At 34.7% G+C, this 26208-nt stretch overlaps 1 protein-coding gene across 3 annotated transcripts in view; it reads right to left on the bottom strand.

Annotated features, from left to right (window-relative positions):
- Window positions 1–26208, bottom strand: part of COG5 (component of oligomeric golgi complex 5) — a 323149-nt gene that overhangs the window by 87870 nt on the left and 209071 nt on the right. For all 3 annotated transcript variants that reach the window (XM_047841858.1, XM_047841851.1, XM_047841850.1), the window contains exons 11-12: window positions 16679–16760; window positions 1029–1233 (exon numbers count right to left, since the gene is read on the bottom strand). In XM_047841858.1, coding sequence (XP_047697814.1) covers window positions 1029–1233; window positions 16679–16760 — 287 coding nt within the window. The remainder of the gene's footprint in view (window positions 1–1028; window positions 1234–16678; window positions 16761–26208) is intronic.

Here is a 26208-nt window from a genome sequence, read left to right as displayed (position 1 = left end):
GCATAATACTATATATTCTATTTTTTATACTCAAAAAAACTTATTTTATATCTTTGTAGATCAACAGATATGAGGTCAGTTTTCTTGTCTCCTCTTCCTTTAGTTCTTAACTAGTCTCCATGTTTAGCATAAATGAATTACTGAAGAAAAGAGTAGTCTCATACTATCTTTCCAGCCTAGAGTCCTGCCATTTGTCTTGCTAATGAAAACTTCTACATCCTATATTTCCTCAGTCAGAACTTCTTACTACAGTGGACACAATTTAAGTATTTAGAAAAATAAAAATTGAAAGAGAAACATTTAAATCTACCCAACTTTTTTTTTTTACAAGGTGGGTGATAAGAATTTGCTGTTACCTGAGTCAGCCTTGTCAAAATAAATGATCCTAGTGTTTGAAGAAAATGTACAAGCCAGTTTGCTGTTCAAATAGAAATCTGAAAATAATATTCTAATTCAATTTAGGAGAAAATCTGGCTGGTTTAAACTTACTGAGATGGTATACTGTTTTCCAAAGTGGTGCCTAAATATGATGCCTAAATATGGTGCCTAAATATACTGTACTTTATGAGTGGAGCTAAGAGATTTCAAGTGTAAATGTGACTATACTCAGTTTTTTCCTACCAGACTGAGAAGCTATCTCAGCATACGATTTATTTCCCTCCTGAACATACCAGTTCCTTTTAGATCATGTTGATGCCACTGGTGCACCAATAATGATACTATCTGATGCAGTTAGAGGTATATTATCATTTAAAAGACAGTGACCACATCTGCTCGTCTCCTAGCTTCTACCCACCCTACTGGGTGCTATACTTTACATCAGATTCCAGTTAGGAACCAGGCTGCTCAATTAAGGATGAAGCCTGACTTCTCACTGAAGAGTTGCAAAGTCTTCTAAGGTATACATATAAATAATGATCATTACAAATATTTAGAAGATTAGCACATCCTCAATTTCCAGTTTATAATAAAAACAGTAGATAAAATCCTTATCATGACAACAAACAGGTTTGATCAAATAAACGTACTCATAATTTGGCTTCTTTGCTATGAATATGTCTTGTGCATCATCTCCAATGTGTTGTAGGTCAACGCAGACATCTGCAGTTCCACCTGCATTAAACTTTCCTTGAATATTTTGGCTGTATTGTTGGAGACGCTTCCATAAGTCATTATAAAGACGTAACAATTTAGGGTATTCTCCTTCAAATGCCTGTTTCAAAAACATAGACGCTGCCAAGCAAAACAAGAACATGGATAAGATAAACAATAAAATGTAGCAAATAAATTTTCTTTTGTATATAGTAATGCTACAAACAGCCTATACCATAGGACAAACCAAAGATATATTCTAATGAGGCTTTTCAAAATAAGGCTAGTAAAATTTACTTAACAAGTAATTTTAATTAATGCTAGTAAAAATTATTTAAAGAATAATTTTCCTCCTAAACTGTTCACTGCATTTGATATATGAAGCATATATTTTGAAATCTAATCTATAAGAAAACAGACCAATCAACAATTATAATTGAAGATTTCAATTTGTTCTCTCTGAAGAATTGAAAAAACCAAGTACCCAGAAAATCAATAAGCATACAGAAAACTCAAACATCCAAAGTTTACTTAGTTGACACTTACAGAATACCTCACCCAAAAGAGCAAAGCACACATTATGCCGTGCACATCAGTCATTTACCAAGTCAACAATATCTGATGCCATAAAAGAGTCTGAATAAATGTAAAAAGTTTCCAGTTATACAAAGTATGTTCTAGATTAGAAATTAGTAACCAAAAGATATCTTTAAAAATCCTAGATAAATACCCAGAAGTAGAATTGCCGGATCATATGACAGTTCTATTTTTAGTTTTTTTGAGGAACCTCCCTAAGATTTTCCACAGTGGCTGCACCAATTTACATTCCCAACAGTGTTACAAAGGTTCCTTTTTCTCCACATCCTAATCACTTGTTATTTCTTGCCTTTTTGATTCTAGCCATTCTGACAGATGTGAGGTGATAGCTCACTGTGGAAATGCATCAGTGCATTTCCCTGATGATTAGTGATGCTGAGCATCTTTTCATGTACCTGTTGGTATGCCTTCTATGGAAAAATGTCTATCCAGGTCCTCTGCCCATGTTTAATCAGATTATTTGTTTTTGGTTTGGGTTTTTTTGTTTGTTTGTTTTTTGGTGCTGAGTTGTATGAGTTCTTTTTAAATATTGGATAGTAACCCCTTACTAGATATATCATTTGTAAATATTCTCTTCTATTCAGACTTTTATAAAACTCAGAGAAACTCTCTTTGAGATAAACAGATATTAAAATGCAAGCTTGGGATGGGAAATCTGACCAAAGCCTAAAACATTAAGTTTTGGAGAATCAGACTTAAACAAAAACAACCACCTGAGGTTATCCTCTTGTGCAAACTATATATCCATATAATTAGGGTAGAATAATTGTCTGGCTATATCTGGCTATGGTCCCTAGGAGGTTTCTTAGTTGTTTGCTTTTGTTTTTTTTTGTTTTTTTTTTGTTTTGTTTTTACATAATAACAGCAACACAAAGTTATAGAATCTATCAACGGGGTATGCGTTCTATCCCCCAACCATCCCTTTTAGCAGTATGAATATAAAGCATACATATTCTCCTCCAACCTAACTAGCTCATCTTGAATCCACTTACAATATGAAGATGACTGCCCCCATTATCTCACAGAAAAAAATAAAGGTCACCAAAAAAAAAAACCAACAAAAAAACTCCTTTCAACTTCTTATCCTCCATTTCCCTATAAACGTTTCCAGTTTTCAGCTTTCTTCACAGCAACCAAGTATCCATTCCACTGAGCACACAGAACAGTCTGAGAATAATGGTAATAATACCATCAGTAACCATGATTAATAATTAATCATTAATAATCTATCAGTAACATGATTACTGAAAAGAGTTCATGGGTTTTGGGGGGACGTTCTTGCTGTCCTTTAAATATATCCCAATAAGGCTAAAAAGCAAATTACTACAAAGCTGTCAAAAGAGTAAAGTAAAAAGTCAAATGAAAGAGTGCCTCTCCATGTCCTGGACAAACATTTGCATTAAGATTTTCCATTTTACTTTTGATTTTTAGTAATTCCTCCTTTCACTTTCATTCCATTTTAGAACTACATAAAATATTCATATGACTTCAAAGTTAAATCTACACAACCAAGTATATTCAAAGAAGTCTACTTTTATCCTTGGTCTCTCCAATGCATTCTTCACACATCACCTCCCCTACTACTGGTAATCATTTTTCTGGATTTTATGACTTATCCTTCCATTTCTTAAAAAATAAGCAAAACAGTATATTTACACCACTCCCTTTCTTAGGTAAACAATAGCACACTGCACATGTATCTTTTCACTTTTTTTAACTTAATGTATCTTGGAGATATTCTTTAGTCTTTTTTTTTTTTTTTTTTTTTTTTGCCTCTTCCTCTTCCTTTTTCAAAAGCTACATGGCATTCCAATCTATGGATGCACCACACTTTGTTTAATCCCCTTGTGAGGAACATTTGGGCTATTCCAGTTTTTTTCTATTCCAAATAATGATTCAATGAACAGTCTTGTGAACATCTTTTCATAGTTCTGCTAGTGCATCTATGGAATAGGTCCTCAGAAGTAGAACTGCGGGGTAAAAAAGCAAAGGTTTATCTGTTGTTAGTCACTCACGAACTCTCCTCCATAAGGTTTGTATTTGAAGTCACACTGTGTGAGGAGTGACTGTTGCCCCACAGTCTTGTCAACAGAATGCGGTTTTAAACTTTTTTGACTTTTTGCTAACTTGACAGATGAGAAATGGCATCTCTATGTACTTTCACTTTGCATTTCTCAATTCATGGGGGACACTGAGCATCTTTTCCAAACAAGAGGTATCTACGTTTTTTTTTTCTTGAGGGTTGTTGGCCTCTGACTTCTCATTTTAGCAGCTTTTTATATTACTATATATTATACATATATTATTTTATATTATTATATTTTCTTTTTGTAAGTTATAAAATGTTTCTTAAGTTTGTCATCTGTCTTTTTATTTTGTGTAAGGTTTTTTCCATCATGTAAAAACTTTAATATAATCAAACTTTCAATCATTTCATAATTGCTTCTGAATGTTCAATCAGTTAGAAGCTTTCCCTATTCCTAGCTTACTCACTTATGTTTTCTTCCATCCCTTGAGTGATTTCACATTTTATATTTAATTCTTTGATCCATTTGGAATTTACCTAGATATGTGAGGTAAACTGGGGATTTTTTTTCTCTGAGCTCCTTTTATCTCATTCTACCCTTCAATTCTGAGCACTTGATTCATTTCGGTAACTAGTGGGTCACATTTATCCAACCAACAAATCCTTATGGAGGATTTAATTAAATATCTTAGTCTCATGTTTTTTTCCTCCTCTTACCTCAATGAAAACTGCTTCCTATTTTATAACTGATGACACGCTCGTTGCAAAGGACCAAATATATAAGGTATAAGGAAAAAAGTAAAAGTTAATTTGATATTCTATGATAATCATCCCAACATTTTTATGTCATCCTCTCAGGTCCCTGTTTCTCATACATACATATTGTTGTTTGTTTTCTAAAAGTACTTGATATTTGGATCTCATTTAACTTTTAAGCACTTACTGTTTTTTTTAATAAAAGGTACTTTTATTTTTAGTTTTTGTCTTCACATTTCCTCCTATCTCTCAACGCATTTAAATATTAATTTAACACTTTGGGCATCCATTTCAACAGAATGTCAGTTATGTAATGAGCACTGTGCTCTGTGACAGGAATGTAATATGGAACAGAGGTACACAGATAAGCTTTTTCTAGAGCCTGGTGGAAGATACTGACAAACAAGGAGGTGAGCCATTATAATACAGCGGGATAAGTACTAAAGGGGACCTAAAAAGTGCTTTACAGAAGCAGACAGAGGGTGTCATACTCATATCTGAACAAGTGTATGGGGAGGGAGACATCAAGGAACACTTCACCTCTAAACTGAGATTGGAACGATGAATGTGAGTTATCCAGGTGAAGGGAAGGATATAGACATGTGTTTCAGGTATTTGTAAATACTGAGAAGAAAGAGGGCGATTCCTTCACAAATTAAAGCTCCAGTACAGAGATAAAATATTAGAAAGGAAAAAAAAAATGAGTGAAGAGCTAAGAAGGGACCAGAAAAGTCATGTTGGGAATGTACCCTGGGAGTGAAGGGGAAAGAAGAGTGGAGGCAGACCAAGGTTCCATTAAAGACGCCATATATATTTTAATAAACTCAAGCCTGGCCCAAGCAGAGAAGCTCTGCTGGAGAACAAACTAGCAGAGTTTTTAGTGGTTCATGGGACTGGAGTAAAAATTTTGAAACTTAAGGACCCTCAATCCTAGTGTCCCACAGAAAATTTACTGAGTTATGGAGTTGCAAGGGGAGCTGAGGAACTAGGTCTAAAACTTCAGAGAGTAGGGGTAGAATATCCTTCATATTTGTGGAAACATACCGTAGGAAACCAAGACCAGCTGAGGGGAGAGAACATGCCACAGAGGTAGTTCTTCCTTCCCAGGAAGACATTCACCAGATTCTGAAGTTTCATGAGGTGAAAGCTCAGAGATTTGTCTGGAAACATCCAAATGGCAGTGCTAGATCAGACTCAATATTTCAGGGCTGAGGAGACAAAGAGCCTCTAACCTCTCAATTAAAAGCCTGGGAGAAGCAAGCTCAAGAAAAAGGAAGAATTAGGGACAGACTGAGTATTATTAAAACTGCAATTACCCCAATCCAACCCAGTCCTAGAATGAATTGAAATGATTAGCCTACATATGTGCAACTAGACTGCCAAAGGGGCAGAAAAGAAACTAATAAAAATAATTCAGAATATGTAAATAAAATCTTGTGAATCAGTATGAAAGAATTCTATAGAAATGAATAGGAGCTTTGCAAAAGAGCATATCTACATAGCATATAAATACATGGAAAAAATGAATATCATTTATCACTAAAGAAATAAAATTAAAACTGCAACATTATTTGACTAAATGTCCACCAGAATGGTTCAAGGGGAAAAAAAAAACCCAGACAATTCAAATGTCAAGGATATGGGGAAAAGCAGAAGCACGGAAGTGTTGCCAGTGAGAGGTTAACTTGGTACAACATTTGCAAACTCTTTGGCAGTAACTCTTAAAGCTGACCATGTGTAAATTCTATTATGTCCCGTATTCGTTTCCATAGCTGTTGTAACATATTAACACAAATTTGGGGTTTTAAAACAACATAAATGTATTATCCTGCAGACCTGGAGGTCAGAAGTACAAATTTGGTCTAAGCCAAAATCAAGTTCTCTAGCACCTTCTGACTGTTCCTTCTGACTATGTTCCTTCTGACTGTTCTAAAGTTGTTTTTCCCGGACTTTCCCACCTGCCTGTACTGCTTGACCTGAGGTACCCAGTTTTGTCACTTTGACTTCTGTTTCAATGATCACACCTCCTCCTCTGACTCTCCTGCCCGCCTCCACCCCCTGCCCCCCGCCCTTACCCTTTTGAGCCTCTGTGAATATTGTGGGCCCACCTGGATGATCCAGGACAGTCTTTCCAACTCAAGATTCTTAAATCACATCTGCAAAATCTCTTTTGCCATGTAAGATAAAACATGCAAATCTCTATGAGGCCTGTTATTCTGTCTACTCCACCTATTTTCCGTTCCCAGGTTTATTCCCAATAAAAAAAAGGACAGCATTGTAATAGTAGCATTACTTAAAATAGCTCAAAAATGGGAAACCACCCAAATGCCCACCAATAATATGGTGGATAAATATTTTATAATATATTCACAGAATGGAACATTTGACGACATTGAGAACAACCTACAGGTGCATGCAACAAGATAGAGGACCTTAGCAACATGCTGAGCAAGAGACATCAGACAGCAAACACTAGAATACAAACCAGCTAATTTTATCTGTATAAAATAATAATTTTAAAAAAAATCTATGTCATTAGAAATGAATACTGTTAGGAGAAGGGCAGGCAGAAACTAGGAGATGTTGAGGGGACCTTCTGGTTTAGGTAATACCCTGTTTCTTGATCTGGATGCTGTTCTTGGTTACATAGCTATATTAAGATATGAAAAATTCATTTAGGTGTACAATTATGATACTCACACTTTTTCTTTATGAGTGTTATATGATAAACGATTTTTTAAAAAAATAACGGGAACCAATGAAAATTTTTTAATCTTCTTAAATTTATTTTTTTTCAGTTTGAGATGTAACTGACTTACAACATTGTGTTAGTTCAAGGTATAGAATATAATGATTTGATATATACATACCAACAAAAGATTTTTATTAGAGAATTACATGATCAAACTTGTCCTTACAAAGGAAGTCTCCAAAAACTTATTTGATGGCTAAGATTCATCTCCCTCCAGGTTATATAAACTTTTAGAACTTCCTCCTCTCAAACTCTCAACAACGAACTATTCCTCTTTTGGGGCAAACTCCAAGTTTTCGTCTTTATGTACTAAACACAGGGTGTTTAGGATGGTCCCTTGTATTAGCTCATTAGAACTCTACAGTGAAAGCATGCTTCAGTCGTAGGGCTCAAAATTTTACAAGGTACTGGGGCACCTGGGTGGCTCAGTTGGATATATGTCCAACTTCGGCCCAGGTCATCATCTCACATTTCATGGGTTCAAGCCCTGTGTCGGGCTCTGTACTGACAGCTCAGAGACTGGGTCCTGCTTCTGATTCTGTGTATCTCTCTCTCTCTCTTTCTGCCCCTCTCCCACTCATTCTCTCTCAAAAATAAATAAACATTAAAAAAAAAATTTTTTTTTATTCTACAAGGTACTTTACATGAGGGTGTGAGATGTATCTCCTCAGTGTGTGTGTGTGTGTATAAAGTTATACATTAACTTTTAAGAAATCTATCACAATAAAGATCTCATTTAATATTCACATCATTCTAACATTTAAAAAATCTACAATAAAGAAAAGTACTCATAATTCATACAGGTTGCTTATCTCCCTATTTCTCAGGACACCTAGATTCCTGATTTATCACTGTATTTTTAAAAAGGTGAAGAAAATGAATTTTAGCATACATTTCAAGTATTCAAGCTTCTAAATCTTAAAATATAGATATCTCCTCAGTGTTACTCTTACTCACACTTTGTTTTCCAAAGCACTACAGATATATACCATGTAGCTCCCTTAATTGTATGAATCATCTCCCGGAGTTGCTTAAGAGTTTTGAGGGAATAATACTGCACAAAGGGTTTAAATGTTTTTAAAAAGTCACTTCCCAGAATATTTCAAACATATTTCAAAAAATAGTTTTTGTTACGTTCTTAAGCTTTTTAAAGAGGACACTGGCATTTATTCTTCCTTGATTCCTTCCTCTTTTCCTGTCTTCCTTCCAGTCAACAAGGATTTACTGATGTCCTACTGTGTGCCAGGTACTTTTTTGGCCATTGAAAATACTGCCATGATCAAAACAGTATTTTGCGTCTTATGGAGATTACATTCTAATGGGGGGAAGGAGATCCAGACATGATAAATAAATAGTATGTGTATATTAGCAAGGGATAAGAACTATGAAGAAAAATAAAGCAAAGGGAAATGAGACATTCTGGGAAAATCATCAGATAACAAAGAATTATGTTTTAATTTCAAAGAGTTTAAAATGGTAATGTTTATTTTGCTTGTTTCTACTGAGACTTAAAAAAACCATATATATCATAACCCAACAGGTTGGTGAACAACTATTACCTAGAAACTACAACGGAAAAGTAACAGACATAAAGTTTAGAAGTTATTTTGGAAATAACCTTCACCCATAGATAATTAAAGCAGATTTCCTACAGAAGCTATTTTGAATTTTCAAGGTGATAAGTTCAAGCCCCTTTCCTTTTTAATAAAGTAAATTCACTGTCTTGGATTATATTTTATTATACCTATAACTTCTTCTTACTAAGCATGAACAACATTTATAAATCAGAAAGAACATGTTGCTAACTAGGAAAATTTCCCTTTAGATATTTTCTGCCAAAATATTACTTACTTAGACAATCTGTTACATTGTGTATAAGCTTCAACTCTGCAGATGGTTGCATTCCTTAATACTGCCTGTCTGTAATGTTAAGAAGTACTACAGTGCACTTTAGGGACTGTATGTGCGATATAAATGGAAGGTGCTTTACAAACAACTTTTGAGTTCTCCCAAAGGAAGTTATTAAAGGAATAATGCTATCAGAAGTAACAAACTATTCTGAATGTGAAGTATTAATGGACTTTTCTGCCTAAAAATATTATACTTCCTTTCAGTAGCTCCTTCGACTGCACAAGCTAGATAGGTCCCATAATGTAAGAACTGAAAACACGTCTCCTGGATTTGGTAATTAAGGGGGTAGATCACTGCTTACTTTAATGAGAACAATTTCAATAGGATGGTGGAGGACAGCCATAGTACACCTAGTTGAGAAGTCAACGGTATGAAAATGAAAACAATGCAAACTACTCTTTTGAGAAGTCTGAATAAAAAAGAGGAGAAATGAAATAGTAACTAAGGAGGAACTCTCTACTTTTGTTTTCATTTATACTAAATTAGAGCAACTTAGATAGGTTTCCCATCTGTGGGGTAGAAGTCAAAAGAAGGGGAGAAATGGAAGACAGAACCAAGACACCTATGAATGGTGTTGCTGAGAGGAAAGGGTAAACGGAGCAGGCAGGTGGCCATCAGTAAACAGGACAGTTTCCTCACACTCAGAGACCCCCAAGGAGAAAATAAGGTTTTTCTTTGGAGAGAAGGTACAGGATATTAAAAGAGTTTCCTAATGACATGAGATGTTTTGATGACCCAGGAGACAAGGCCAGTCACTGAGAGGGAGCAGCATGGGAAAAAGGAGAGCGCGTAAAGAACACCAGGGGCTTATTTTAAAAAATAAAAGAGGAAAAAAAAAAAAAAGAACACCAGGGGCTTGTAATGCTTAGTTAAGGGCAATGAGAAAGCAGATGACCAAAGAGAAGTAAATGACAGAACCATTAAACACACACATAACATATAATATTTTGAAATCTACTTTTAATCACTGCTCTCAGAACTAGATGAGGTACTTCTATTTCTGGTCAAGGTAGAGTAACCGTGACCAGAATTAACTTCCTGTCTGAAACCACCAAGAAAACAACAGACAAAATATATGAAATAGTGGTTTTTAAAACACCATGCGTTAAAAGACATCATGCAATAAAATACAGCAATCCTTGAGAGACAGGAAATAAAAGAGGTGAACTCTGTGACCATCCCGGTCATCCCCATTACTGGGCACTCGCTAACAAGTCACAGTAACTCAGTTTTCTAGCCCTGCTCACAGGTGCTGCTTGCCACCAGAAGCTAAGGCCAAATGCCAGAAGCCACAAGCTCCAAACAAGCCCTTGAGGGGCTTGTTTTCTTTTTTTTTTATTGATTTTTTTTTATTATATGACATTTTTGTCAAATTAGTTTCCATACAACACCCAGTGCTCATCCCAAAAGATGCCCTCTTCAATACCCATCACCCACCCTCCCCTCCCTCCCACCCCCCATCAACCCTCTGTTCTCAGTTTTTAAGAGTCTCTCATGCTTTGGCTCTCTCCCACTCTAACCTTTTTTTTTTTTTCTTCCCCTCCCCCATGGGTTTCTGTTAAGTTTCTCAGGATCCACATAAGAGTGAAAACATATGATATCTGTCTTTCTCTGTATGGCTTATTTCACTTAGCATAACACTCTCCAGTTCCATCCACATTGCTACAAAGGGCCATATGTCATTCTTTCTCATTGCCACGTAGTACTCCATTGTGTATATAAACCACAATTTCTTTATCCATTCATCGGTTGATGGATATTTAGGCTTTTTCCACAATTTGGCTATTGTTGAGAGTGCTGCTATAAACATTGGGGTACAAGTGCCCCTATGCATCAGTACTCCTGTATCCCTTGGGTAAATTCCTAGCAGTGCTACTGCTGGGTCATAGGGTAGCATGTCAAAAAATTTTTAATTTTTTTGAGGAACCTCCACAGTTTTCCAGAGCAGCTGCACCAGTTTGCATTCCCACCAACAGTGCAAGAGGGTTCCCATTTCTCCATCCTCGCCAGCATCTATAGTCTCCTGATGTGTTCATTTTGGCCACTCTGACTGGCGTGAGGTGATGTCTGAGTGTGGCTTTGATTTATATTTCCCTGATGAGGAGAGATGTTGAGCATCTTTTCATGTGCCTGTTGGCCATCTGGATGTCTTCTTTAGAGAAGTGTCTATTCATGTGTTCTGCCCATTTCTTCACTGGATTATTTGTTTTTTGGGTGTGGAGTTTGGTGAGCTCTTTATAGATTTTGGATACTAGACCTTTGTCTGATATGTCATTTGCAAACATCTTTTCCCATTCCACTGGTTGCCTTTTAGTTTTGTTGATTGTTTCCTTTGCAGTGCAGAATTTTATGTTCATGAGGTCCCAACAGTTCATTTTTGCTTTTAATTCCCTTGTCAAGGCCAGTTTTCAACTGGTCTGATGTGCTAGCTAACCCTCCAGATGATCTCGGGATCATCATCATAGAACCGTAATAACAAAAACACACCTAACAGCCCATCACAGATCCGACTGTGTCCAGTTAGGGGAAGAAAAGAGGTGGTACTCTTGATTCCGAAGGCTCCTCTCCCTTCCCAGGAAAAACCCCTCTGTCAACTTTACCAGCCCCTTAATTACTCTAACTCCATAAAACCCTGACCTTGAGACCAAACTTGGGAAAAGGTGCCTTTAGAGCATGAGCCCCCCTTCTCCATTCTCTGGCCACTGAATAAATTATGTGCTTGCCATCAAATACTGTTTTGTTATTTGGCTATTTGGCAAAAGGTACTGAGTAGGGAAAGAACCTATCACTTTGGCAACAATAGCTTATTTCCTACCAGGGGCTTCTAGACTATGGCACCAGAAAGGGAAAGAGACTCCTCTACCCCTGCCTTCCCCAAGACTAGGAAAACTAAAGCAACTAGAATTCATGGGACAGAATACCAGAGAGAAGACAGGTGCACAAAAAGATTAACTACAGAGATCTGCAAATGGTCCATGCTGAGTACTCAGCAAAACACTACTCAGCATATGTGTGTGAGAAAAGTTCCAGAGTCTGGGGGGAAGAAACCATGCAGGATTAGAAAGAATGTACCTGTTACTCACACAAGACTGGGAAGAATGCTTGTTCTTGACAGCCAGTCTGGAAAACCTTGTAATTCAGAGTACTAGGTAGAGTACTAAGAAAAGTATTACCTCAGTAGTGGAAAATAATTAGGTCTAGATTAAACACTGCTCAGGTATTTTTTAATAAATCTTAAAAGCAAGATTCAAAAAAACCAAATTGTTTCTAAGCAACTTGACGGTATCTAAGAACAAGAATATTTAAGGAAGACAAAGTATCCAGTACCAAACAATGTAAAATTCGTATCTGGAACCCAATCAAATACTACGTAATATGCAGAAAAGTAGGAAAAAACTATCCACATGAAAATTCAATCAGATCCAGAAGCAAAAGAGATGGATGAATTAACAGATAAGAACATTTCCTTTGTAGCTCAACCTCTACTCTTAATATCTAATGTGATTTATTGGAATAAAGTTTACCTTATACCATTTCTACCAAAAATACGCTAAATCAACCAATAATAAACAATATTGGAAGGTGCAATTGGTTGAAGGTTTGAAATCTGTCAAGTATGCTAAAGGCTATTTTCTTTGATAAATTCCAGTCACTGAGAGAAGAAATATTCAAAATAGAAACTGAATTTATGCACTACAGAAATAAAATACTGACTATAACAACTCTAAGACTTCAAAACATTTTTAGTTGACTAAGTACACTTTTAATAAATGCCAAAAAACATACCTTGCAACAGCTTTTTACATTTTTTTCTTTGATTTTACCTAAAAACTGAGGTTTTCATGAATTTTGTAATTATGCTTACCTATTTTGTAGGTATATTTATACCTTTGCATTTTCTTACTGCTATATTAGTAAAAGTATTCCATTAAACATAAGCAGCTTATAATGTAAAAAGTTAAACATTAAAGAAAACTTCATGGTGATAATTGTTTTCATAAAAACCCACTACTTTCATACATGGTATGAGAAACTATTGAAAGGCTACATTTAGATAATAATACATCTGATTATTTGAAAAAACCACCTCCTAAAATAATTCATAAATTTTAAAATTCAAACAAACATGTCAGCCTCAAAATGCTCATTTAGTGGGTAAACTGTTAACAATTACTGAATCAAAGGTATAGATATATAGATGCTTCTTCACTACTCTTAACTTTTCTGTGTTTGGAAAGATAATAAGGTGGCAGGCAGCTAAAATACTGCTTATGGAGAAATATGCAGCATAAACACTCAAATTAGAAAAGGAAGGTTTGAATCAATAATCTAAACTTAACCTTAGTAAACAAGAAAATGAGAAAATCAAATCCAAAGCAAATCAAAGCAAATATAAATAGTAAAAACAAGAGCAGAAATCAGTGAGTGAAAATAGAAAACAGAAAAATCAATGAAACTGAATGTTGGTTTCTGAGAAGATAAATAAAATCAATAAACCTCTAGATGTAATTATTAGGAAAAAAAGAAGAAACTAATGGTATCAGGGATGAGGTACTGAACATCACATCACACTGCACATACATTCAAAGGGTAATAAAGAAGCATTATATGCAACTTTATGCCAATAAATTAGAAAACTTCAATGAACTGGAAAAGTTCTCTGAAAAGACATAAACTACCAAAGCTTACCCAAGAAGAAATAAATGGAATAATCCCTTATCTAAGAAAGAAGTTGAATTTGTACCTAAAACCTTCCTACAAAGAAAATTCCAGTCCCAGATGACTTCCTTGGTAAATTCTACCAAACATTTAAAGAAGAAATAATGCCAATTTTACATAAACTGCTTGAGAAAACTGAAGAGGATGAAATACTTCTTAACTTATTCTCTGAGGTTAGCATTACCCTGATACCCACACTAGAAAAAGACATTAAGAAAACTAAGGATCAATATTAAACACACCCAAATACTTACACTTATTTTTATCAAATTGTATTTCTATATTCTAGTAACGAACAGTTGAAAGTAAGCTTTTAAAAACACAATTTACAATAGCATCAAAATGTATGAAATAGTAATACGTTTAAGAAAAGATGTGCTAAACAAGCACACTAAAAACTATATAGCATTGATAAAGAGAAAATATAAAAGACCTAGATCAATGGGAAGATATATCACACTCATGGATCAAAAGACATGAATTCATCACAAAATGATCTGTAGATTCATTATGTAATCCTACTCAAAATCTCAGGAAACATTTTTAGAGGAACAACAGCTTGATTCTGAAATATATATAAAAATGCAAAGGGCCTAGAGTAACAAAAATTACTTTGATAAATTAGATAAAATAGAAAAAATTACACATTAGTGATTACAAACACAGATATACCAAAAAAAAAAAAAAAAAAAAGGAAAAACTAGACTCCAGAAATAATCTTACACATATATAACCACGTGATTTTTCTGCAAGAGTGCCAGGTCAGTCAGTAGGCAGAATATGATCTTCCCGATCTATATTCAAAGAAATACCCTTTACCTTATCTCATACCATATGCAAAAAATTAACTTCAAAAGAACTTAGTAAACCTTCCAGACAAAAATACAGGGGCAAGTACTTCTGGTCTTGGGTTAGACAAAGATTTCTTAAGTCAAGAAATAAAACAAAACAAAACAAAAACCCCAGAAATTATAAAAGAAAAATGGATAACTTGGACTTTATCAAAATTAACTTTTATCATGTGGAAGACACTGTTAAGAAAATGAAAAGGCAAATCACAAAGGAAATATATTTGCAAAACATACATCTGAGAAAGGACTTTGAATCTAGAATATATAAAGCTCTCTTAACACTTAATAAGAGAATAAGCAATAATTAAAAAATAAAAATCCAACAATTTTTTTAAAAGCCAATAATTTTGACAAACACGTGAGCAAAGAAGCTATACAGATACCTAATGAGCATGTGAAAATATGGCCATCATTAAGTCTTTAAGCTAGTGGAAGTTAAAACCACAATGAAAATCCACTATGCATTCACAAGGATGACCAATATAAAAAATGACTGATAATATCATGGATTGATAAGGATATAGAGCAACTGGAATTACCAAACATTGTTGATGGGAATGTAAAATGGTACATCCATACTGGAAAATAGCTTAGCAGTCATTTACAAAGTTAAACATATACTTATAAAATGATCAGACAATTACACTCATATATTTACCCAAAATGAAGACATAGGTCTACAAAAACCTTCTACGTGAACAATAGCAGTAGCTTTATTCATAATAACTCCAAACTGCTACAATCTAGTTGTCTCCCAATTGGGGAATGGATAAACAAATAGTTCTATAATATATATACTGTAATATTAATTAGCAATAAAAGGGACTATTGATGTGTGCAACAACATGGATGAATCTTACAATAACTATGCTGATATGAAAGAACATAGCCTATATGATACTAGTTTTACAAAAGTCTAGGAAAAGCTTTTACTGACAGACAGCTGATCATCAGTTGCCAGGAGCCAAGAGGTGGGAGTTAGGTGATTACAAAAGTACATGAGGGAAACTTGGGGGGTGATGGAAGTGTTTCGTATCTTAATTGTCATGGTGGGTAAAAGGATAGAAACGACTGTCAAAATGCATAGAATTTTCTTACAATTGGTGACTTTTACTGTATATAAGTTATATCTCAAAAAAGTTGACCAAAATAGATACCTAACACAGGGAGACACACAGCATTCTCTGAATAGTGTAATTTGTAAAAGTAAATGGAGTCAATCAGTCCTAAATACACGCTTTGCGTAAGTTCTATTTGGGCACACACGAATGAAGACCTCCCCTGTGGTGACTGCCTTGCCGCATAGTTCCTCAGAAACAGAAGTAGAGAAGCAAAGTAGTGTGATTTATTCAACTCTGGCTTGCCGGTGACTAAACAATGTTAACATCTACTAGGTACTTTCATAACATTTGTAAATAAAAATTTACACAGAAACTCCAAAACCCTTTTTACATTCAGTGATTAGGCAGTGCCATTATTTCATGATCAAAAAATATAAATAAATAAATAATAAACAAATTTTGGCGATGTTTGAATAACCAACTTTAAATTCATGATGAAGGTATTTCATCTGTTCACTCATCAAATCCTCATTTTTAATAATAAAATAACTATGAAGTCTTAGCATTTTGGTATCTTTTAGTTAGAAAATAATTCTATAAGCATCAAATAAATTCTTCAACATTAACTGCTTTATATCCTTTATACAGGAAAACTTCAGAGTTCCTCTTTGTTTGAATTATGGAGAATTCACTCATTCTTCTGGAGAATTTTAATCCACATACTAATTATAAAAATATTAAGAAATTAACTTATTGCTTATAAATCTGAATATATGGCTAGCATAAGAAATGACAATTAGTCAATGAGTTTTACAAACATGTGTTTTATAAACCAATAAAGCAAAACTTCTAGACATTAAATTTTGAAGTGGAAAATGCTGAAATGAAATTGTACAATAAATAGCATACTTACAATCTGTTGCCACGCGAAACTGAGAAGAAAGTGCTTGAGTAACTGAATTCCAAAAAGTGTACAAAATTTCAGATTGTCCATCCTATGACCCAAAAAAAGGGATGTATTCATTAATTTATTAAAAATTATAATGGAGCGGGGCCTGGGTGGTTCAGTCAGTTAAGCATTTGACTCTTGGTTTCACTCAGGTCATGATCTCACGGTCCATGAGTTCGAGCCCCACATGGGGCTCTGTGCTGACAGCATGGAGCCTGCCTGGGATTCTCTCTCTCCCTCTCTCTCTGCCCCTCCTCTGCTCTCTCTGTCTCTCAAAATAAATAAACTTAAAAAATATTGTAATGGATAAGAAGATATGACATTAAACATTTATTCCAAATGTATTTTTTATTCCAAATGTATTTAAGTGGAATTTTCTAAACCATCTAACTATCAAACAATGGCATTAGTAGGTAACTAAACAGGAACATATATCTGACTCAAATCATGTCTCATGTTCAAGTAGTGAGCCATCATCCTTCTCTGCTACTTACCGGCTATATGAGCCTGGGCAAGTTTCATCATTCTGAGCCTCCTTCTATCTGCTGCCAAACGGTGATGACAACAGTACCTACATTTCATTGCAGTATTATTATAATAAGGGTTAAAAAAGTTTATAAAAGTAAAGTGTTGGGACAGTCCCTGACATATAATAAGCCCACAATGAATTTAGTTATTTATTATTACAATTATATTACCATCTTCCTTATAGATGTAGAAGATAACTGTGTGACCATAACAAAATGATGAAGAAAGCAAGCTTAGACCAGGAATGACCCCCCCCCCCGAAAAGGATTCACCAATTACAAGAGAGTACTGCCTAAAGTATAGATAGATAGTTAAAAAAGTTTTTTTAAGTCACAGGAATTACTACTACTCAGCACAATACTTCACTCAACTTTGAATAAATGTTTTAGAAAGTAATTGCTAAAAAGAGAAACATTAGTTCAAGTATAATTTGTTAAAATGAGACAAAGTACTTTAATACTCTTAAAACAGATCACACTTCTAGAAATTTCGCCAAGTACTTTTAAGGTATTTCTATAGGTGTGGTGTATATCAAGTTGCCGATGTTCTAATTCCGAAGTACAAAAATGCAATTCATATGGTTAGCCCTAATAACAAAAATAAAATATACCTAATATTCAAATATGTCCTACAAAATGAGAAAACTCTTTAATTCTATTTTAGTTTTGTACTTGCAACAAATAAAATTCCAGTTTGCAAAGATATAAACTTAAAAAAAGTTACCAAATGAAAAGTACTGATTTCTCACTTTTGTACCTACATACATGTCGGTGTTCAATATTGGTTTCTTTTTTAATGTGAATTTGCTTTGAATTCAACTGTGTACTGTGTATCATAAAAAAAGCAAATCAACTAATTGTTCACTTCTTACATAATGATCAGAAAATATATTCAGATTCCCAAGATTTTATGTAATATGTATATTATGTAGTATGTGTATTGCATATTATGCACTTTAAAGTAAATGTTTTTATATGAAAAAAACTTTTATAACACAAGACATAAACAGAATGAAGGACATAGGCATGTGATCATCTCAACTGATGCACACTAAAACATGTGACAAAATTCAATAGTCTTTCATGATAAAAATCACTAAAAAACCTAGGAACAGAAAATTACCTCAACATAATAAAGGCCATATATGAAAAGCCCAGACAGAATAGCAAAATGGTGAAAAACTGAAAGCTTTTCCTCTAAAGAAAATCTGATGATTATAGATCTACTTCTACACACATATACGTACCCCCAGGAAAGAAAATTTAGGTCAATCTTACTTAAGAATACAAATACAAGGGGTGCCTGGGTGGGTCAGTCAGTTAAGTATCCGACTTCGGCTCAGGTCATGATCTCACAGTTTATGAGTTCAAGCCCCGTTTTGGGCTCTGTGCTGACAGCTCAGAGCCAGGATCCTCCTTTGGATTCTGTGTCTCCCTCTCTCTGCGCTCCTCCCTTACTCATACTCTGCCTCTCTCTCAAATAAACATTAAAAAAATTTCTTTTAAATACAAATATGAAATTCTCAGATATGAAAGCAAATTGATTTCAATAGATTATTAAAACAATTATTTGAATTATCTAAGTAAGTGGATTGAGGTCTGCATCATTTAATATTAGGAAGTCTATTAATAGCTCAATGTCTCTAATAAGGAAATCTACAGAATAATTTAGCTAAGTGAATTCAAGGCAATTAATACCCTTTAATTTGTTAAAATACTTAATACCCAGTCCTCATTTTTTAAAAATTCATAGAAAATAATACATAAAATTGTGGTAAAAAACAGATTTACTCTTAACTATTTTTTAAGTGTAGAGCAGTAATAACTGCATCTAGAACTTTTTCATCTTGCCAAACTGAAATGCTATACCGATTGAATTCCCCTTTCCTCTCTACCCCCAGCCCCTAGCAACCAACAATCGACTTTAATTTTCTAAGCATAGAACTACTTTAGTATACCTCATATTAAGGGGAATCATGGGTCTTTTATGATTGTTTTATTTACATAATGTCCTCAAGTTTTATCCATGTTGTAGCATGTGACAGGGCTTCCTTCTTTTTTAAGGCTGAATAATATTCGTGTGAGTGTGTGTGTGTGTGTGAGACAGAGATTCTCTTTATTCATCCGTGGATGGACACTAAGATTGCTTCTATGACTTGGCTATTATGAATAAGGCTGCAATGAACACAGGTGAGCAGATAACCTCTTCAAGATCCTGTTTTCAGTTTTTCTGGATATACATTTTTTAGAAGTCAGATTGCTAGATCATATGGTAATTCTATTTTTAAATTTCTGAGGAACTTTCCGTACTATTTTTCTCAGCAGCTGTACCATTTTACATTTCCATCAATGGTGCACAGGGGTTCCAATTTCTCCACATCCTCATTAATACTGTTTTCTAATGAGTACAATATGATATCTCATTATTTTGATTTGCATTTCCTGATGATCAGTGATGCAGAACATCTTTTTATATGCTTGTTGGCTATTTGTATGCAATCTTTGGAGAATGTCTATTCAAGTCCTTTACACATTTTTTAAACAGAGTTTTGTTGTTGTGCAGTTGTGGGAATTCTTTATATATTCTGAACATCAATCCCTTATCTGATATATGGCTTACAAGTATTTTCTCCTATTCTGGATGTTGCATTTTCACTCTGTTGATTGTTTCCTTTGTCACACAAGTTCTGAAGTGTGATATAGTCCCACTGGTCTATTTTTGCTTTTGCTGCCTGTGATTTGGGTGTCTTATGCACAAAATCACTGCCAAATCCAATTTTACGAAGCTTCCCCCCTATGTTTTATTTCAGGGGTTTTATTTAGGTTTTACATTTAGGACTTTAATTCATTTTGAATTAATTTTTGTATATGGTCAAAGGTCAAGGTCCCATTTTTTTTCTTTTGCACATGGATATCCAGTTTTTCTCCGCATGGTTTGTTGAAGAGACTAGTGATGGAAAATTTGTGTGACCCTTTTATTCTGTATTCCACTGTTTGTTTTGTTTTACCTGAAGTTAATACTGTCACTATTGCTTTCACTTGAGAAATGTTTCTCAATTTGTTTTTATTCTATGCTGTTAGCTTTTGATGTGGCTCTTATAAATAACATGTATTTTATTGTTAAATATAATTTTTGTTTTTTAGTAAGAAAATATAAACCAAGTATGTTTACCTAATAGGTTGTTCTTGCTTTTATCATTTCATTTTATGCTTTCTTTGTATTTCCTTTGTTTTCTGTATTTGTTCTGTGGATTATTTTTGCTTGCTTTTATCTCCCCTAGACTTCTCTTGTATTTCTTTCAGATATGTTGTCATTGCTACAATTAACCATAAATTCCTTTAAGGGAAGTAATCTTAGAATTATTGAAACCGATTTCTAGAAAGAGCAGAACATTTTCAAGGCCTTAGAGAATTTAAAATAAACAAGAAAATTCTAACTCCTTGACACAGCCTTTTTGTCTGTTTTACCATTGCAATTTCGGCACTGAGAATGTCACCCAGACATAAAAGACACACAATAAATATTTACTGAAAGAGTGATATTGAAATATTTATTGAAAGTCTCATAAGAAGGCTATCTTGGTCCCTTTCCAGAGAGAAAACAAAAGCTCAAAAAGATATGGTGACCTGCTTACAATGAAACAGAAAGTAGCAGAACTGAGATTTGATCTAATGTCTGTTTGATACATTGAAAGTATTATTCTCCCTTAACTTGACTTACAAAGCCATTATGACTTGGGTTTTCTCAGCCTATTTCTTGTTTCACACCACTGAGGTCAAAGATTCAACCATACTCAAATTCTTTCAGGTTCTTGAAGGCTCTTTTTCAGTCTCTCTTAGTTATCACCTTTTAAAACCTGCACCTTCTTCAGAGTTCAGTTTAGGTATCTCATCTCTTGGTTCCCCTAGGTTTGACACACTCTGTTATAAACTTCTATAGCATCCCATATTCCCCATCATAAGAGATTTCACTATGTGAGTAAAGGAACAGAGTAGTGATTAAGAAGAGGAACTCTGGAGCCAGAATAATGAGGTTAAAATCGTGACTCTAACACTGACTGTGACTGTGGATAAGTTACTTAATTTCTCTATACGTCAGTATCCTCATCTACAAAATGGAAACCCATTTCATACATTTATCATGAAGATTAAATGGGTTAATTATGATGAAGTGCTTAAAATAGTCCCTGGCATAGTAGGCATTATATGAATACCTGTAAATATTGCTAACTCTATTTGTAACACATAATCAAAATAACTAATATGTCTCTTTAGTATCTCCAGTGACTGCCACATAATAGTATCTACTATTGTTGTGGTGGTTAGTTTTATGAGTCACCTTGACTGGCTACTGGGTACCCTAGGTATTTGGTCAACATAACTCTGGTTGTCTTTCAGGGTGTTTCTGGATGAATTTAACAGTTGAATGCGTAGACTCAGTGAATGCCCTCTCTAATGTGGGTGGGCCTCATCCAAACAGTTGGAAGGCCTGAGGAGATGAGAAAAGGCTAAGACAGAATTCCTTCTGTCTTTCTTCAAGGTGGAATATCAGGGTTTTTTTTTCTTTTTTCTTTTTTCCTGCTTTATGACTCAAACTGAAAGAGTGGCTCTTCCTGTTTCTTGAGCCTGCAGACCTTTGGGCCAGAACTATACTATTGGCTCTCCTCAGTCTTAAGCCTTTGGATTCAGAGTGGACCTACACCATCAGTTCTCCTGGGTCTTCAGCTTACTGACTGAGATGTTAGGACTTACCAGCCTCCCAAATGGTGTTAGTCATGTCTTTATAATGAATCTTTCTCTTTCTGTGTGTGTTTGAGTGTGTCAGTGTGAGTGAGTGTGTGTGTGTGTGTGTGTGTGTGTGTGTGTGTGTGTATCTCTTATTGATTCTGTTTCCCTGGACAACATTTATACGACTGTTGGGGAAAAAAAAATCAATCAATTAATCAGTTAATTCTTAGGACTTGTCATACTAAAAACTAGAGTCAGTTACCAAAGATGTATACTAAAAAGCATTAGCAATTGTTGGAACAATAAAGGACAAGAAAAGTTCTTAAAAAAGATGAAAGAAGATGAGGTGGATTCAGAAGGATGGGAAAATTGTAGAAGATAATAATGAAAATGTAGGTTTGAGGATAGGATATTACAACAAAGAGATTTGTATTTATGTGTATATATACTTCTGTATATGTATATGATGTACATATATACACATATATTATACAATTCTGCCAAAACATAAAGAGATGTTAATTTTATTTATCAAAGAATTATCAACAATTTTATTGTCAAAGCCACAATATATTAAAAATATAACTACCTGCAAAAAATAGGAAAATATAAAGATACATAAAAAATCATTTTATTGGGGAGTCTGGGTGGCTCAGTCAGTTAAACATCTGACTTGGGCTCAGGTCATGATCTCACGGTTCGTGGGTTCAAGCCCTGTTCTGGGCTCTGTGCTGACAGCTCAGAGACTGGAACCTGCTTCCAATTCTGTCTCTCCCTCTCTCTCTGCCCCTCCCCCACTTGTAGTCTGCCTCTCTCTCTTTCAAAAATAAACATTAAAAAAAATTAAATCATTTTATTTACACTTTCAAATCGAATTAGCATGTTACATAATTGCTCCTAAGTATGTTGAAACAAAATTAATTCTACTAGATTGCAATAATTCAACTAGACTGCCACTGAAAGGTATTTGATATTAATCTATTTACAACCTACATCCAATACCATCTTACTTTTTTCATCCATTTGGGCTGCTGTAACAAAAATATCATAAATGGGGTGACTTACAAACACCACAAATGTTTTTCTCACAGTTCTAGAGGCGGGAAGTCCAAGACCAAAGTCCTGGCAGATTTGGTGTCAAAGTGAAGACCTTGTTCCTTACAAATGGCTATGTTTTCACTGTAACCTGACATGGTAGAAGAGAGGAGCTAACTCTCTGGGGTTTCTTTTACTATGAAGGCTCTATCTACCCTCATGACCTAATCACCCCCTAAAGGTACCCCCTGCTAAGAGAATCACCAGAGGGGTAGGATTTCAAATATGACTTTTAGGGGTACACAAACATTCAGACCATAGCACTTTCATTAATTTTAATGCAATCATGTTATCAGATCAATTTTGGGAAATGTTTGCAACTTAAAACTCTTGGCCTATTTCTTAGTTATAAATAGAAATAATATTACAATTCTCAAATTTCAAAAAGAATGACAGATCTTTGGCTGAGACCAATAAGCTGAAAATAAAACAAAATTCAGATGTATTTTAAAAACATAAATAATAAAAGGGTGCCTGGCCATCTCAGTCAATGATGCATGCGACTGTTAATCTCAGGTTCATGAGTTCAAGCCCCATGATGGGCATGGAACCTACTTTAAAAAAAATTAAATATATATATATATTTATATACATACACACACATACACACACACATATATATATATATATATACACACACACACACATATAATATACAGGAATTCTAAAATATTTATGCTTGGATGAATCTGTTATTTATAATTACAGCTTGGTCTTTGACTGCTTTTGTCATTAATTTTGACCTCATTAAATAAATATACAGAGAGAAACTTAGAATGACAATACTGAACAAAACTGATTTCAAAGCAGATATTATTCACTTTATCTTTATAACATGGAACCTACCATGGATTTTCTTGCTAAAATGTATTTGATAGAATCTTATTGCACACAGTTATAAGGTCTAATCCTTCAAACAAATGTTCGCGCATTAGTTGTAGTAAAAGGGTATGGGCTCTGAAATAAGATAACCTTGATTTATACCAAGGTATGCCATTTATTGGCTCTGTAACCTTGGGCAGGTCCTTCATCTTTCTGAGCTTATAAGCTATGTAAGCAACAGGCAAAATAACAATTTATAGAATTTACTTTAATGAAGAGTCAGGATATCTTGGACTAGACTCCAAGGAAGATTGGAATTCACTATACAGATGGCAAGAAGAGATGAGAAGAGAGCATTCCAGAAAGAAGGATGCACAGAGCATAAAGATGTGAAAAGAATTTTTTTTGAAGATTTAAAAATTTTTAAGTAATCTCTATACCCAGGATGGGGCTCAAACTCACAACCGCGAGATCAAGAGTCCCATGCTCTTCCAACTGAGCCAGTCAGGCACCCCATGAAAAGCATTCTCTATTCTCTGAATGCATTTTGAGCATTCAGGGTAAATGGAAGTGGTAAGGATAGAAAGTAAGATAAGAATCAGATCAAGAAGTGTCTTAATTTATCATATAGATACCAGTGATATTTAAGGATTTTAATGAGAGCATACCATGATTAAACTTGTGTTTTAGGTAAATCACTCTGATAATAATGAACAGTATGTGGGATGGTGGCAAGCCTGCAGGGAAGATCAGTTATGAATTTGCTGAAAAAATACGGGTGAAAGGGAGTTTACCATGGCAGCAGGAAAAGTGATGGGGCTTGATGAGCAACCAAATATATTTATGAAGGACTAGAACTAGATATATTTCTAGAGGACTAGGAAGATGGGAGATTGATCAAACAAAATGGAATTTTAGAAGGGGCAGCAGGTGGGCAAAGATTAGCTCATTTAGATTTCTGCTTCTAGAACCTGTGGAGCATCCAAGTGAAGACTATGTAAGCTAGTAAAGAATCTCTTGCTTAAGAACAAGATCTAAGCTGAGGAAATAGATTTAGGTGTTATCAGCATTTGGAGGTTGTAGAAACTGTTAGCATGTGTGAGCTTTTCTACTGATTGCAGGTAGCATAGAAGGAAAAAATGTTGAGGACAGGACCCAGAAGAACAGTATTATTTGAAGGCTGTCAGAACAAATAATCCAGAATGGAGAGAAAAAAGTAGGTGCATACAGTTACCAAAAAAAAAAAAAAAAAAAAAAAAAAAAAAAAAAAATGGTCACAAGTTAGTAATTGCTGAAGCTGGATGATTTGCCAGTCACTGTCCTGTACTTTGGTCTCTACTTTGGTGTATGCTTGAAATTTTACAAATAAAACATTTCAAAAGGAGGGGTAGGTGCAGGAAGGAGAGTCAGTGAAGGATTCTGAAGAGATACAGTATCTGTGAAGGAGGAAAGCATTAAGCAGAAGAAGCAGTTATTACCTTGGAGGAGTGAACTGAGAAGAAGGATTTGTAGTTGGGTCACCAGAATGAATTTAGGAAAACTGTTTGAATGCAGAAGCTTGATTTCAGTGTTTGTTTGTTTTATTTTTATTAAAAAAATTTTTTTATGTTTATTTATTTTTGGGAGAGAACAGAGCAGGGGGAGGGGCAGAGAAAGAGGGAGACAGAGAATCAGAAATAGGTTCCAGGCTCTGAGCTGGTAGCACAGAGCCCAATGAGGGGCTCGAACTCACGAACCGGAAGATCATGACCTGAGCTGAAGTCGAAAGCTTAACCAACTGAGCCACCCAGGTGCCCATTGATTTCAGTGGGTTTGAGCGAAACAGAAATAAGAAAGTAGACACACAAAGTAGCTTACTAAACCCAGGCACGAAAGGAAAAAAAAATACTTAGATGGAGATACAGAACGAAGGATTTCATTTTAATTTTGGTTTTAAATGATAGGGCCTTGAAGAAGTAGCCAAGAAAGGCTGCCACGGGAGAAGTCAGAGAATGTTCTAGAAGAGGGTAAGATGTAGAATATAAAACAAAAGTTGAGAGATAAGTCTGAGGAAAAAAAAAGATACAATCCAACTCAATCTTTGAGACAAAAACAGAGTGATGATCAGTGCACATGCAGAGTTCACAAGTTGGTGTGCTTACTGAGAGAAGGTCAGAAGGAAGCAGAGGGCATTAAGATCAAAAAAGAAGAGAAAGTCAAAGATTTAGCAAAAATTCTGAGCCAGAGATCTCTGTAGAGTGATCATGTTGTGAATAAGAAAACCTACAGACTTGATCAAAGAAACTAAATATATATGAAGTTTAAATTAGTTCTTAATCATCT

This window comes from Prionailurus viverrinus, chromosome A2, assembly GCF_022837055.1.
Source record: "Prionailurus viverrinus isolate Anna chromosome A2, UM_Priviv_1.0, whole genome shotgun sequence".
Taxonomy (NCBI): Eukaryota; Metazoa; Chordata; class Mammalia; order Carnivora; family Felidae; genus Prionailurus; species Prionailurus viverrinus.
This window is presented reverse-complemented; position numbering and strand designations above follow the sequence as displayed.